Here is a 16,893-nt window from a genome sequence, read left to right as displayed (position 1 = left end):
ATTTTATGTTTCTTCCCTAACATTTGACCTGTAGCCTGGTCAGAGGGAGACAATGTAGATTAGTTTTCAGTTGTGCAATAAAACAACACAATACAGAAACAGTATAAGGCCAGTGGCATTCCAGTCGATTGATATATCGAAACAGTATCGGGCCAGTGACTTTACAGTCGATTGATATATCGAAACAGTATCGGGCCAGTGACATTCCAGTCGAATGATAATCGAAACAGTATCGGGCCAGTGACATTCCAGTCGATCGATATATCGAAACAGTATCGGGCTAGTGACATTCCAGTCGATCGATATATCGAAACAAATCCGACGCTCTACCCACTGCCAAGGTGACCAGCTAGGGAACTAGGCGCATACGCCCTAGCTCGGTTTAAATGCCCGTGTCACATGAGGCCTTTGAAAGTGCTAGGAAACGAAACTGGGAGCATTGTTACAGAAACATTTGGAATTAACTAGGGGCAACGGTCACGAAGCGAAAACGGGAACGTCGGAAAACAATGGCTTCACACCTGCGTTTTACATCTTGGTGTATTTCTCCATAGTTAATTGAGGGACTGGTTATGAAACCTTGCCATGAAAACAATGGTGCTGCAATTTATGTTGGAAGGGCCGCGACCGTGCACAATCCTTTGTTTTAACGTTCACACTACAGTCGAATATCTTAACAGGAACGTTTCTATGGGTCAGTTGCTCCAACACATTTCAAAATCTATTGTGATTTGTGCACGTTCAAGGCCAAAAATGCTAACAAAAACATATAACAAAGAAGTTTGTCAGGCTTCATAACCATTGACTTTAATTACTAGTATGATTTCTCTGTAAACGATCTTTCACCTATTAAATATTTCATCTGCAGACCAGTTTAAGATTACAACACAACACTGCCAACAGGAGTGCATATCAACTGATATGATATTTTATAAAGGTGTTTGTTCTTGGAAATAATGTGATGGAATATGTTAAGCCTGGTGAAAAAATGAGAATGATGTATTAATCAGTAAATGACACAGGCATCATCGGAAAAAGAAAATCCGAGTGCTCCTATCAGGAGTCAAACCTAAGACCTTCCGATTACTAGTTCGGATGCTCTACCACTGAGCTACAGGAGACTCGTGGGAGCTAAGGCCATTAAACTAGGTTCATGGGACAAACATCCTGCATACTGCTCACTACTCATTTATTCACCAGGCTTAACATATTCCATCACATTATTTCCATTGTGCATATGCCACACATTGACATTCCGATCTTAGCAGTATGACTATTGATGAGTGCTTGGGTTAGAATGGACTACAACTTGAAAAACGTTAGGCTGACTGTTCTCGCATTTTCGTTTCCAAAATGCATTACAACAGGTCTGGAGTTGCTCCTTCTTCAAAAACTCATTAATAATTCATAAGCCCAATTGACCTGTCAAATGATTAATAAAACATCACGTGCAGTGGTTTTATATCCGATAAAACCTCCTCCTTACTATGCGGTGTTTAATGTTTTTTTCGGATGCTAATTTCCAACGTTCACAAAAGCATCATTGTTATGAACTTTCTTGACACGCTTTTCCAGGAATGTATTTGAAGCCGTTCAAAAAACTCGCAGCACGTGTTTTATCGGGTCTTAAACCGCTCGGCTGCGCCTCGAGGTTTTAAATTCCGATTAAACACTGCTGCTCGTGTTTTAAACATTACATAAATTCAGTTGATTTTTTTTCTCCATGTTCAGTTCTAGAACAATTTTGTAACTAAGTTAAAGTGTTGTCGCACCAGTTCACCACAAAAGGTCAGAATTCCCGTGATACTTCTTATTATGAAAGAAAAAAAAAAGACTGCTCCAAGTTAACGCAAAGAAAGCAAAACTGTTGGTAAGCTTTTTTTTTAAATTTGTTTCGGTACAAATTAAAAAAAGCTGTGCCTCTCTCTTATGTTTTGATAGCAACACTTTATCCCATGTTACCGGCTATCGTCATTGTGATATTTTACATACAGCTTCCGTGGTTTTTATTCAACTTTAGACTTTAAATACAATACATAACAGGCAGAAATAGCAATTAAATTAATATTTCGACCTTCTTTGGTCAGCTTTTCTCCTTCATTGAAATGAGCTCATAAAATATTAACTTCCTTAGTTTTTATTCATTTTTTTATCGTCCTTGTTGAACAGACGGAAAATTCCATTAGTGGCTTCAAAAAACTCTTTATCAGTACAACTTTTAGTACCAAGATATTGCTCGAGTCTTACTGATAAGGAACTGTTTTCAAGCTCATTCTGGCAGGTGTGTTTACCAGACATAGGCTTACAATATTTAAGGAATGTATCTGCTTGAATACTTTCTCGCATTTGTCAACAAAGCGTTCACCTGCGTGTCAATTTATGATCATTTCATGTCCTCTGATCGTCCTTCTACAAGGACCTTTTGTTCAAAGGAGAAAGAAATTCTGTCACGATGGTTAAGAAAACTTGTTTGCACGGGTTTCTGTGGAGATTTCATAAGCGAGTGGATCTGCCGACATTAAATCTCGGATTATGCAGTTTGCCAAACACTAACCTGAATTGAGTAAAGAACAAACAAAAAAGTAAGCCAGGTCCCAGTTGTTCAAAGAGTGGATAATTTTATCCACTGGATAGGTCGCTATCTGGCAGATGAAATGTGTGCAAGATTTCCCGGATAGTCCCATAATTTGTCGATAGAGTAGAAGCATATGTCAAATTTAAGTATGGGCTTATGTGGAAAACTTGCCAAAAGCATTAGTTGGAGTACATCTGCTCCGCTGGATAGCGACTTATCCAGTGGATAAAGTTATCCACTCTTTGAACAACTGGGGCCAGTATTCCAGCTGTAAGTTAATCAGAATGTATTGTGTCTTTGGACAAATAGTAAGTTCCTTAGCTCTAATTCTAATTTTGCGGCTTTCTAGAAGAGTGTAAACATCTTAATTAGTGTGCAACTAAATGAATTCGTGATTCTGAATATGAGGACAAAGTGATAGAATTGTTTATTTCTAGAACAAATAAGTTAAAAGCTAATCTCAAATTTTGATATGTTTGGTGTATGTCGTAGACTACAAACAGTCACTCTTTCGCTCGCCTTCCAGCGCCCACGCTACTCGCGGCTTTGCCGCTCGTGCGCGCAATTAGCCCCAGGAATATCTTGCGTCCTTCCCACGCATTCTCAAGCAAAACGGAGATTGCTCGCAGTCTATGTAGGTCAGACACGTCGTCGAAATATATGCGTGTTCGGGCTGGCACGCATAGAAAAACTAAATTCAAGAGGACTTCCGACTGACCTCGACTGAAATCTTGCAAACTCTGGTGATACCAGTCGTTCAGTTAGTAATGTGCACTCATAGAGTGAGATCAGTATTCCAACTCCGCGTTCAATTTGCATTTACATTTTTACGTTTATTAGCTTTGTCCAATAGACATGGACAGGGATACCGCAACAGCTAAGGCCAATTATTGCGGACCCGGGATGTACAGAATATACGCGCAAAGACCAGACCACAACACCGGGAACTACGTCCCCTACTCTGTGCAAACAGTGAGTGGGTTTTTTAACATCCGACAGAGTTATTTACAAACAAGGTTTGTGAGACGGGGCCTACGGTTTATCGTCCTTATCCGAGAAGGCTAGAAAGTGTAACCATTTGCAGATGTCAGAGCAAAGGCAGCACCTTCTTCTCAGTTATTTAAAGACCCTGAGTGGTGGTCCGGCCAGGGTTTGAGCCCACGACCTCCCGCACGGTAGTCCAGTGCTCTACCAACTGAGCTAACCGGTCGGCGGTTAATTTGTTCATTGTGGTTAAAATATCTAGGAGCTGAATAAGTTTTCTTATGGCTTTCCAGATCAAACAGATAAAGGAAAATCCATTGTGATTTATCCACGTTTCCCTTGATCCACCACTACCAGGAGTTAACAAGATTTGCTTTATTTTAAAACTCATTTTTTCTAAAATTTCTGGTGTGGCATGCCCTCTCACTCCCTATGAAAGCTCGTGGCGACTGAAAACCCCCTTCTTACAAAAAAAGAAAGTGCTTGATCTGCCCCTACTTAAATGTGGAATTTGACCATTTCACGTTCTTAATGTGTCGGAACAGAGCGGCAAAGAAATGTGTAAGACACTTGCGGAGCCGTTATTCCTACCACAATCTCTTGTTTGTAACGTTCTCGGGGCCATCTCTGTCGTGGTTGCTGAAGGACGGTGCCTTCAAATTCAAAGATATCTTTGCACAGCTTACGACTGTGGGAAAAGCAGATCTCACCAAAGGCTATTGGAATCCTAAAATTAAATTACGAGTAACCGCTGTTAAGGGGGGACTTAACGTAAACACCATTTTACCGCACTTGACATGGCTTTAATGAAAATATCTCGTTCACGTTTCAAGCAATCCAAAAACTCTTTGTTCATTCCGTGAATCTATGTTGTGGGGTGTTTTGTGAATTTTGGGTATATTTGGGAGGAGATAGTTTTTCTAGAAGGATTGGTTAAATTAAGAGAAATAAGAAATATTGAAGAATTAGTGAAGTTTTAAAATTAGAATTTGTAGTTAATAATTAATAGACGGACACCAAGTTAGTCCACTAGCAACCTGGGGTGCTCTTGCGTGGGTATCAACTGTCTGTTAGCGTTCCAAAAATCATTTTCTTTCTTCTATCCCTTCTTAAAACCTCTTCAAATTTCATTATTTAGGTTAAGTCCCCCCTTAAATGCGTATCAACGTAGGGCATATCTTTCCAAATTGAAGCTTAATTATCTCTGAAAAATGTTTGGCTACCCCCAATTTCCTTTTTGGATTTCAATAATCCTTGCTAAGATCCCACATAATCATAAACTCGTCCCCAGTTTCAAAGCAGTTTGGTACTTCGGGTTGAAGGTTCTGCTAGGGGCAGCAGGTTTATTGCTGATTCAAAGTCATTCGCACTGAAACAGTATGTCATTCAGGAGTTTAATAGTCCAATTACAATGTTACTCACATAGTTTAACTGTGATAAACAAGTGTATCCAATTGAGTCTTAAAGAAGTAAAATATTAAATTAAGTCTTAATGTAGCAAAATTACAATATTAATGGCGACAAGGAAAAATAAAACTTGGACAAATTTTCATGAACTAAATTTTAAAGATCTTGGTGGAATACCTTATGAAATAAGTGTGGTACAAAACCAGTACCAAATGGTGATTCATATCTCTGAGCATCTTGTAACACAAGGCCACTAAACAAAATCTATCAGAGATGCGACCACCAGACCTTAATATTACTATTTTAACGGCTACTTTAAAGACAATTAAACAAATTTAGGAATTTAAAACTTGCCAAGTTTCAACTTGTCTAATAAGTAAAAAAAATTGACAGCCAGTAAAAGCCTAAAAAATTGCTACAACTGTGGCTTAATCCTGATAAAAACGCTCAATTTTCGAAAAACTTAAAACACTTCTATTTTCATGATGGAGCTCCATACATGCTGAATCTTAGTCTTTGATCTACACCGTACCAAAGTATCCAGTTTCGATCGTAATTAGTCTATTTGAAAACAAACAAACAAACAAACAAACAAACATTTTTGAAAACGGTTTGGCCTTAAAAACCTGGACCCAGTTGTTCAAAGCCCGATTAAGCTAATCTTGGGTTAACGTGAACTTTGATTGGGGTATATTTACTAATCCATAAGGATTAGTCCAAAAGATTTTTGCCCCTCAGTTTTGCCTTAGACTTTTCTTTACCATTAGCTTAAAATGAGCCTTTAAAATCATCTTTAATGAGTGAGATGAAAACCTCGGTTAACTTTTAATCGTGAATTAGCGTTAATCGGCTTACACTGCCCCGTTTTTGAAATCTCCAGGCCCAGTTTTCAAATAGAAAGGATCAAAAACGGATCGATAGGTGTGGAGCAGGGTCTTATTTCTGAAAATTAAACGCACTCACACAGTGTATAAACCTTAGCTAAAAACAAGCGTTAAAAGTTCAGAACAGATAACACGTTTTTGTTTGTTGTTAAGTTCGTCGCAGTGTAGTCTTGTCAAAACGCAATCCAAGGCCAGAAAAAATAACTGGCAAAGTCGCAGTTAATGAATGCAATAGCACAGTTTACAATTGAGTGCCGTAAACCAAAACCAATACAACAAACGTAAATAACATAATGAACCAATCAGAATTCGGAAAAAACACATGGCACCGGCGCCAAGCGCGGGAAAACGCGTGCGCGCGTGCCACGATTGGTTTAAGTTTGTTTCTCATTGGCTAAGAAAGTGGCGCGAGTTTTGACAGCCAATCACAGAGAGCAGTAAAGCCAAAGCAAAATTACTTTCGACACTTCTCGCAGTTTTCGGCATTCAACTAGAAAACGCTCAGTCTAAAACACAACAGTACACTGCAGACCTTTTAGACGTAAATGAACTAAATGCCCAACAGAGGGCAGATTGGATTCTTAGCCGTGACTTTAATTATGTTTGACGCGAGTGAAACATGACGATAACATTTTTTGCAGGTTCCAGGGTTTGCAGAATTGCATTATCATGTATTTGTTATAAGTGAGAATGATTCTAAACTGTAAGTTAGAGTAACTGTTTAGCGATATTTCACTTTGTATCGATTACCTGATGTACTCTTGCCTTGCGTTAGCTTATTTTTCCATTAACAACACTTTACTTATTGTTAACCAGCTTTTTTCCTAACAGAAAATACTCAAAGACATGACAACCCACATTCTGATGCTAAATGCTCTCTTCGGGTTAACGTCTTCCAGAGTACAAACTGTGTTCTTTACCTTATTTAACCTGCAGCAATTCGTAACTCTTCATACATAGGACACGTGGTGAATCTTCTTCAGAACTGGTGTCCCCTCGTCGTTGTCTATTGGTAGCTCTGACCTGTGGCCTCCGTCTTCTTGGAAGGAATCTGCAGACGCGGCTCCATCTTTTTGGCCAGAACAAACTTGATCTGGGTTTTCATGCACTTCAATATCTTCAATGATGCAGCCATCCACGTCGTCAATTTTATCGACGTCTTCAACGACTTTTTCCACAACAAATTCCTCTCTCCCGTATCGCCAGATAAGACCACCAAAAGTCAAGAACGCGACGATTGAAGGAATGAAGGCGATTCCTTTCACAGATAAAGGAAAACCGAGGTATTTTGAGTTCATACGAGGATCTGTTTCCGTGAAGCTTTGGTTAGTAACTGGGTTGATATTCTGGGATCTCCATTCGTAAGACAGCATGCTCTGGTTTGCAGTGCTCAAAAAGTTCAGATCAAAAACAGAGAAGATGTATCCTTCAGAATCGGTATACTGGCCGAACGTGAAAGGGTCGTAAAAAATTTGGTTTTTCCACATGTTCAGGTCAAGAATAATAACCAGCATAATGATACCATAGTTGAACCACTTCCCTGTGATGTGAACTTGCCAGTTCTCTTTCTTACAGAAGCGAGGCAACCGGAAGTAGAAGGACGCAGTGTCCACTCCCGGAAGTTTGACATCCAGGTTACCTTGGAAGCTGGGGAATTCCCAATCCTGAAAAAAAGACAAAATGTTAAAAATAAAGAAGTACAAGAACCTCCTGGACCCGGTTGTTCAAGGCCCGATTAACTGAATCCCGGATTAAAGTGAACTTTGACTCAATTTAAAAAAAAAGATTTTTGTTTGTAAGTTGTCACTTACGACTTTTCTTTACCATTAGCCCAAAGTTAGTTTTTAAAAACATTTTTTAATGAGCGAGATAAGAACCTCGGTTAATTTTTAATTGGGGATTAGCGTTAATTGGCTTTCGAACAACTGGGCCCTGTTCACTAGAAACTTCTCCAAGAGGACAGCGGAGTTTTGCCCTAAGAAGGCTTTTGATGGGATAATTAGGTGAATTTTCCTAAAATGTAATTAACAGTGGGCTACAATGTACTTTAAGAAACACAGCCTTCTGCCTATAACCTTGTGGATGCCTCTCTAGGGCGGTCATCTCCTCGATGTTGGATATGTTTCCAAGATGGACACCATACTAAGATGGATGACTCTCTAAAGAAGTGCTCTCTATAAGGAGGTCACCTCTGATAGACATGTATAATTGTCCACCCAAATGAGACTTACATCAGGGGCACCCAACGGATCGTTTCGGTAAATTATCTGTTCGGAAGGCCCTTAATCCCCTACAATTTTCTAAAGGGAATTTTCAACTCGAACGTTCGTGATATGGGAAATTTAAGGCCTAGTGTTTTCGGATTGATAAAAATTTGGTTTCGGGTACCGAAGAAAGGTCAGCTAAGATTTTCGGAAAGGAAATAAGACCTAAGGTTTTCGAGAAATGGACAAAAATGGCCTAGTAATTTCGAAAATACTCAAGTTCCCCTAGAATGACCGAACAGATAAAAATATTATAGCGCGGCCTGAAATGAACCTACAGAGCTTTAAAGACACTCCAGATAGCCTAAAATTGCGTTTCAAAGGATTTGAGAGAAAACTGTTGTCGTTGGGTGTCCCTGTTACATGTACAGTCAACCTACATCTACATCATGCGACGACCAGTATTTTTGAAATTTGAACAGAGGTTTGCAATTAACATGTCAGTTTTGACCATCACCCTGGGGTGAGATTTCAGAGTTCCCATCAAAATTTCATTGACAGTATAAACCTGTGAATTTTTCTTTTATACACTTCAGCATTGAGTATTACAAAAATAACAATTGTTTCCCAAGTATTTTGAATTTTTTTTCAGTTAATGCACCTTTTCGGAAAGATTTTCAGATAAATCTTCAAGATTCCATTCAAATGCCGGACATTACACAGAGGAATTCAAATGTTCATTTCATTCTCAGAAATACTGGTCATGCGTGACATACTGTAGACTGACTGTAATTATGTGTTCCTTTCTTTGCCAGGGAACAAACATGAGATATACTGTAATGGAAAAACTGCAGGGGAAATTAAGAGATTGGAGTGAGGAGGGGGGTGGGGTGGGTATCTCATCTGTGGGTAGTAGTAACCTTTTCTGGTTGCTTCATGGAGCCATCAAAGTCAGATTTTACCCTTTAAGCTCTATAGTGATCAACATAAAAGTTCTCCTTACAATATTGCTATTTTAATCAAATATACAGGTATGAGAATAAAAGAAATGATCACCAAAGATAAAGTGCCTTGATATTTAAACAAATTCTCCCAAGCAATACCATACAAAATAAATAAAAATGTGGTGAAATTATGTACATTGATACTGGGGCTTTTCTTAGCCACTAAGCATGAAAGACTCACCCTTAAAATTACTCTCTACTCACCTGCATAACAATCAGCAAGTCCATAACAAGAATAGCTGATGCTAGAAAGGCTCGAGACAATTCATTGGTTGAGACAAAGTCCCTGTTCATTGTGTCCCATTTGACAAAGTTAGTTACTATCCCAGTAGCAACAATTGCCGTGGCGATGACCAGTACTATCCAGAACAGGTATATGCGAGTCCAGCCAGTTTTCCAAAGCTTTCTCAAACGAACATTCCACTGTGGGTAGAGCTTGTCCTAAAACAAGTTTTAATAATTAAATTTTAGAAGTTTTGGAATGATAAATTTAAAGGCAATTATTCATGGACTTACAACAGCATTTTGAGGAGCCAGGATGGTGCAGTGGTGAGAGCACTCACCTCCCACCAACGTGACCTGGGTTCAATTCCCGGTGAATTGATGTCATATGTGCATTGAGTTTGTTGTTGGTTCTTGTCCGTGCTCAAGGGTTTTTCTCCAGGTTCTCTGGTTTTGCTCTCTCCATAAAAAACAACATTCCCAAATTCCAATTCGACTTGGAAACAGCGGATGAAAGAGCCACTCTGTGGAAGCTAATGAAATCCCCCACTTATTTATTTATTTATTTCACTGATTCGTTCCATTTACTGATCGTTCCATTTACTGATCAATTTAAAAATAGTCCTTACTGGACCTGTTTGGTCAGTTTAGCCTCTTGAAAAAGACTTGTCTGATAAACAATTTCCCTTGTAACAAGCCATTCTTCCTCGCAGATGTATCAGGTTAAGAACAAAAAAATCTTTATATTTGGTTTAATCAACTGGGTTGATAACTAAAGGTAATTTGGCCACTGTAAAGAGATTCAAGAGCTGACATTATTTTTCAGTGCTAGCCCTTTGTCAGAAAGCTTGCCCTTTGCTCAAGCACTAGCCCTCCACTCTGACAGACTAGTCTAGCACTCAAAACATCAGCCCTTGAATCACTTTCTGGTGGCAAAATTACCTAAGTTATCATCTGAGTTGATAAAACCAAATATTTGTTTCCATTCACCCATCAATACAGCACCACAGTTTCTTTAGAAACTAAACCGTTGTTGTTCTACGACAAAAAATCAACAAAGTATTGCCTAAGTTGCCTTAAACTCAATCAAGTTGGCATTTTTCAAGTGCTTCATTTTATAAAGCAACATGGACACTTTTTTTAGCTTTATCCTTTATTGATGTTGGAAATAATTTATGCTGACTGTTCTTTGAGATTTGAAGGGGTGACCTTTGAAAACCTACAATTTTCATAGTTTACAGCACTGCTCAAAGGTAAGTTACCAGTCAGTTGTCTCATTTCTCAAGAGACGAGATTCTCGTCTTGATAGACGCGACTCTCTTCTTGAGAAACGTGACTCTTGTCTTGAGAGTTGAGAGTCGTGAGAGTCACTAACATGGAAATTTTGGAATTAATTATGGCAAATTATCCTGCGAGAAACCAAGACGCGTGCTAGTTCAAATGAATGACTCTTGTCACCAATTCAGTTTGTCTGTTTGCAATTGTATGATAAAACTGTCTTGTTTTAATTTTTATGCAAACGAGGAAACAACACTGAATATTATCGAGATTACTTTTAAAGCATGAACCATTTAACTTTTTGTGTCTTTTGTACCTGAAGCATCATGTCTGTGACCATCCAAGCTGTGACAAAATCACCCATCCATGTTCCTAATGCAGCCGCTTTCATAAAGCTATCATTCTGCAGGCCCAGGTAGGTGGTGATTTTGTACAAAGACAGGTCGTCACCTCCAGCGCTCAGGAATCCATTGTAGATGAAGGAGAAAATAAACAGGGATACCAATGTGGTCAGGAACATCACCATCCAGGATCCACTGTCACGGTAGAACATCGACAGCTTCATCCATCGGTTGAAAACAAGTTTGTGGAAGAAAAACTTTCCCACCAGCAACCCAACTACAATTGCTATGAGCCACAAGAGTACTTTGAGAACAGACCAGCCCCCGGGAGGATACCTGTACAACACAAACATAATATTGCTCACTCGGTTTTCTCTGTGAAAACTCAAAGGCAAGCCTCACTGTTATTGTAGGTAATTAAATATTATTTATCCTGAAAAGGAATGACTGGCCGTCAGAAGCGTTACAATGAGCAGTTCCAGAAAAAATCCATACCCACCCCATGGAAGGTAATTGGAAATTCCTAGGGGGAGGGGGATCTTAAAAGTCAAAATTTTAGAAGCAAAGTATGAAGCTAAACTGGAGTTTCCTGGGGGGGAGGGGGGTGCAAAACAAAAAACCTCCTGTGGGGGGAGTATGGATATTTTCTGGAACTGCACAATCAAACTCATTTTCTCTTTGGTTTGAGTGGTGTAATTGAAGGTTTATGCTTATTTTTTGAGAAAACAAGGCCAAAAGCAAACAAACAAGTGGAAAACAGACAGTTTGGAGCGAAGGCCACATCATGTAAAAATTCAAGCACTAGTCTTTTGAGTGAAACAAAAACTTGACCTAAAATTAAACATGACAGTTATGCTCCTAGCCATTCAACTGTGCTACCCAACAATCACAACAACAACAACTTTATTTAATATACTGTCTTATATCTTTTACAGGAATACAATCCTGCAGATTAAGATCAACATGCCATTTTTGTATCTGCTCATGGATATTCAAGTGACAAGAAGACACAGACAAACACAAAACTTGCCTGCCTTTTTGCACAGCTAGGGAGTTTGGTGCATTCTGTTTGCTTGGTTATTTGTGATAGGAAAGATGGATTACTGACATCTTTTTTGTCTGTTTGTATTTTTTTGCCAAATTACTCATTCATAGTTTTGAAGAATAATAATTATATACTGGCATTAACTAAGTTATAACACAGCTTAATTGCCTACAAGCTCAAGTATAGAAACCAAAATGAATCAAGTATTTCTAATCACGATGTTTGGTTTAAATGAATGTAAATATATGAAACATATAACATATATATTTTGAACTGCGAATGAAAGATAGAAGAAGGGTCTTTCTTCTATTTGATCTTTCATCCGCAGTTCAAAATATATGTTTCATATATAAACATATAAATTTAAGATAGAAAATGTAACACAGTTACTCGAGTTTCACGCACTAAGCGATCATCAGACTGTACCGTTGGAGTTTCTAGAGTTTTAATTTAAGGAGGGCGGTTGGAGCGATCTTGCTTCTGATTGGCTGCGTAGGATTTATTTTCATGCCTGCATTTTGTAATTAACTCAGATCATTTATTGAGGAGGGTAGATTTGTCAGCAGATAGGATGCAGAGCTTCTCAGATGAGCACAAATTGCAGCGCGAGGGATGTCCGTGATATGGATTTGTATCGTTTACAGGGCAGACGTCACCACCACATCCGGCGATAATAAGATTTATATAGGAATGACGGAGCATACTTTCAAAACGCAATATAACAACCGCAAGCTTTCCTTCAACCACCGCAAACATTCACATGACACTGTTCTCTCCAAATACATCTGGGACCAGAAGGATAATGGCACCGCTTACACGATCAAATGGTCCATTATCAAACGAGCAAATCCATATCACGGACATCCCTCGTGCTGCAATTTGTGCTTATCTGAGAAGCTCTGCATCCTATCTGCTGACAAATCTACCCTCCTCAATAAACGATCTGAGTTAATTACAAAATGCAGGCATGAAAATAAATTCTATGCAGCCAATCAGAAGCAAGATCGCTCCAACCGCCCTCCTTAAATTAAAACTCTACAAACTCCAACGGTACAGTCTGATGATCGCTTAGTGCGTGAAACTCGAGTAACTGTGTTACATTTTCTATCTTAAATTTATATTTCGCTCTGCATGTTTTTGCATCGAGCACTCCTGCGACTGAGTGAAGCAATCATTGTATTGTTTCTTTGTTTGTTTCATATATAAACATATATTTACGTTTATTTATTCATCCTTTAATGGTATTTTACGGACTCACAATATGACCAACTCCCAGTTGGCTTGATAGCTCAGTTGGTAGAGCACTGCACCGGCATCGCAGAGGTCATGGGTTCAAATCCTGTTCAAGCCTGAATTTTTTTTTCAGGCTTTCTTTTCGCAACTACTTAAGTTGCGTACTAACTGCAAGGATCTTTCTTCTCCTTAATGTTTGTTTTATTAACAGAGTTGATAACTAAAGGTAAATTGGCCACCGTAAAGAGATTTGAGTGTTGACATTTCAAGCGTTAGCCCTTCGTCAGGCTATTATGCTAACCCCTTATCCATTTCTAATCATGACTTGAACTTTTGGCACTTGAGCTATCTAATGCAACGCAACTTACAGTAACTAATTCAGCTATCAGAAACAGCCTATTAATTATTCTTACCTGTACGTTACAAAGGCAAAGTCATTCCCCACAACAGGAATGGTGCAGTTTGCTCTGCTGTGTGATACTGGATCCTCAGCATAGATTAAAAAGTTACAGAAAATCACAAAATATGCCACAAATAGTCTAGCATAGGGATGCTGGAAATAGTATCTTCCATTCTTCTTCTGAATGCGGACTTTGTGCTTTACAATGTCACCATGATCTGTCTAAAAAAAGGAAATAAAAAAAAGCCATTTGGAACATGAAAAGAGAGTGGGTACATACATGTATGACCCACATGACAACAAAAAGTCAAGTTCTTCTTGTGTATTTTAGAGAAGTCGTTAAAAACTGATTGTTTGGGTAATTTAGATGGTGATTCTTGTTTAATATATAAGTAATTAGGCCAATTACCAGATCCATCATACGTGTATAACATTTGCTTTTACTTGTTGGTTATTTATTTGTAGTCAATATTTTTTTAAAATTTCTCATTTTTATTTTAAATCAATATTTCAATTATTACGATTGCAGTCCTATTCTTATAAGTTTTTGTTTTGTTTCAAATTGCTTCTTCAATCTTCCTTTTTTTTCTTTCTTGTTTTTGCTTTAATATGGACTCCTTAAATTTACACATAAATAATATTATTAGGCTTTTAAAATTGGTACAACCGTATTAAAATAATAATTTTAGTCTCCTAGATGATTAGTCTTACATACGAACACGGAAAGTGAAAAAACTGTTGCAGTGGAATTCACCAAAATGAAAGGTGGTCAAAGTGAAAGCAAGTATTACAAATTTAAGTAATCTTGAAGAATTTAAATTATCGAATAATCCAGAGAAATTTAAAGATCAATACTTTGAATTTCATACATATTAAGAAAAAAAAGCTAAAGTATCGCGATCGGATCTTTTACTGTAAATGTTCACGTCCCTGCGAGGAGTTCCCTTTGAAAATAAAAGTCTAAAAGCTTCCAATATCTTTATCCAAGTTTCTGAGAGACATCTTTGTCTATTGAAACAGGTCTTAGCATACGTGTATACAACCGCTCATACAAAATATGCAGACTTCAAGCTATAATTTAGATGTTGAAAGTCATGCATCGATTGAAAACAAACAAACGTGCAAAACAAAAGGAATTCCCTTCGAAAATAAAAGTCTAGCTTAGGCCTCCGATCTCTTTATCCAAATTTCTGGGAGACCGCTTTGTCTATTGGAACAGGTCTTAACATGTACAATTGGTCATAACAAATAAGCAGAGTTCTTTACAAAGCTATTTTCGAGATGTCCAAAGTCATGCATCGATCGAAAACAAAAAAAGCTTACCAGCTTTGTTCGAAAATTTTGAAGTAAGCACAGTCGTGATTTGCAGTTGTGCCGAACGCCTGTGCATGGTTTCACACTCGCAACTGCAAGAATTTGTTTCCCGAAGGAATCGTGTATCGGCCCGTGTTATCTGCAGCTTAGAATATGCTCGTCGCAAAGTCTATTAACGGCCCATACAGCGCTGGGTCAAAAACTACAAACCTCTACTAACCTCAGTGGTCGGCGATCCAAGCGCGAGATTCTCCTGTTCCGCTTTCTCTGCAGATTGTACATCGTAGCCCTTACCATCGTAGCTATCAGCCATCTTTCCAGTCTTTTCTCAGTGGCGGTGAAGCTTGCTATTATCCTCACCCCAATTCATTGTTATCCTTTGGCAATTCGTTGAAAACACTCGAAATTTCCATACCGACAATCCCATATCACACCTGTTAAGTAGAGTACCTCGTTGTGTATGCCTACACCAAATATATTCGACCAGATTTAGTTCTGCCGAAAACAATGGCACCAAGAAGTTTAGCCTTCACGGAACGGTACCCCACCTTCCAGTTAAGGGTGCACCTCCGCTTATATGGAGGCTGACCCCAGGAAAGGCCGGGTATAGCGGGTACTGAGTATAGTTGACTTGTCAACTAGCCGCCATCGTGAAAGTTACCCAGACGACGTTCGGTGATCATGAAGAACGTTGAGGAGGCAGTTGCACGCTTCAGAATGGATGGCGACGAGTGCAGTCATTAGTAAAAGTCTTTCTTGTGGATTCATCTCTTTCGTGCAATGTTAGGTTTTCTGTGTTTAAGTTACTCATGGCAAACTGTCTGACACTCATGCTTTGCTGGATTTGAGCCGGCCGCTGTATGGGTATTTCCATGAAATTAAATCGGCGATTTTAAAAAATTCTAATTCTCAAATTGAGATGAGAATGAAATGCCTTTTTGACATGTATGATAAGTTTAGATAACTTTAGCAGAATACCCGGCCACTTATTTGCATTTCGTTGCAACTATTCAACAATTAATATTATCCTGTGAAATCGCGAGGAAATCGCCGACGATGCCGTTTCCCGCATAGTCTGTATTAGTGCCACCGTCGTTAATGTTATGTTCTTTTTTTGCTGTTAATTCCTTTTTTTTTAATCGCTTACCTATAGGGTAAATCTCCAAACTGGTCATCTAGAGGTCGAGGACAATGCCCCAGTTGTTCTTTTGTGTAATCCAATGCTTGGAAACCCAAAAATTGCAAGGAATGTGGATTTGAAATTGGTGGCTCACATGTACCAAAGTCGAAGAAGCCTCACCTAGAGTCACCAGATGGCTGTGTCAGGATAGTGGGAGGCAATGATATCGAGATGTTCTCTATTTAGCTTAGTTATCGGGACAACAGAACGATTGTTGTAAAGACAAAAACTGATGTCGTTTGCCATCACGAGAAATGCAAGGAGAAAAGGGCAGTCGACATGGCAAGTAACATCAGCTTTTACTTTTCGTGTAAACATACAGAGGCAACAAGGTCATTTTCTGATCCATACTCAGCCAAGAACATGACGCATGAAAAGATTGAAATGTATAAATGTGACAGCTCTACAAAGGATCTTAAAATTTCCGGTTTGTATGCTAGCTAGATACCCGATATGTATGGTGAAGAGCGGAGACCCGAATATCCGAATCAAACTTTTCCTCCAATGTACCCGGTTTGTACGCAAGGTAGCCAATATATCCCAGTGTACAACGTTTCCGCCTTGCTAAAACAACTAATGTATCGCCGGCAAAAATATTTTGAGCAGCTCCAAGCGATGTCTCCGGGTTGAATACTAGGTATCCGCCTTGCTAAAACTAACAAGGTACCCGATATGTATGGTGAAGAGCGGAGATATGTATGGTACGCCGCCCCACTAATGTATCACCGTCCCACCAATGTCTCCGGTTTGTATGCTAGCTACCCGATATGTATGGTGAGGAGCGGAGACCCAAATATCCGAATCAGACGTTTCCTGACGCCA

At 38.9% G+C, this 16,893-nt stretch overlaps 1 protein-coding gene across 1 annotated transcript; it reads right to left on the bottom strand.

Moving 5' to 3' along the window:
* Positions 1-6,396: 6,396 nt before the first annotated feature.
* On the bottom strand, positions 6,397-15,386 carry LOC146479271 (transmembrane protein 117-like). The gene is made up of 5 exons (XM_085110900.1): positions 15,112-15,386; positions 13,591-13,799; positions 10,875-11,235; positions 9,263-9,499; positions 6,397-7,514 (listed from the first exon to the last, which is right to left on the bottom strand). The coding sequence occupies exons 1-5, from the start codon at positions 15,202-15,204 to the stop codon at positions 6,801-6,803; spliced, it is 1,614 nt and encodes a 537-aa protein (XP_084967026.1). The 5' UTR covers positions 15,205-15,386; the 3' UTR covers positions 6,397-6,800.
* Positions 15,387-16,893: the final 1,507 nt, after the last annotated feature.

Source organism: Pavona decussata, unplaced genomic scaffold, assembly GCF_977016875.1.
Source record: "Pavona decussata unplaced genomic scaffold, jaPavDecu1.1 SCAFFOLD_59, whole genome shotgun sequence".
Classification (NCBI taxonomy): Eukaryota; Metazoa; Cnidaria; class Anthozoa; order Scleractinia; family Agariciidae; genus Pavona; species Pavona decussata.
This window is presented reverse-complemented; position numbering and strand designations above follow the sequence as displayed.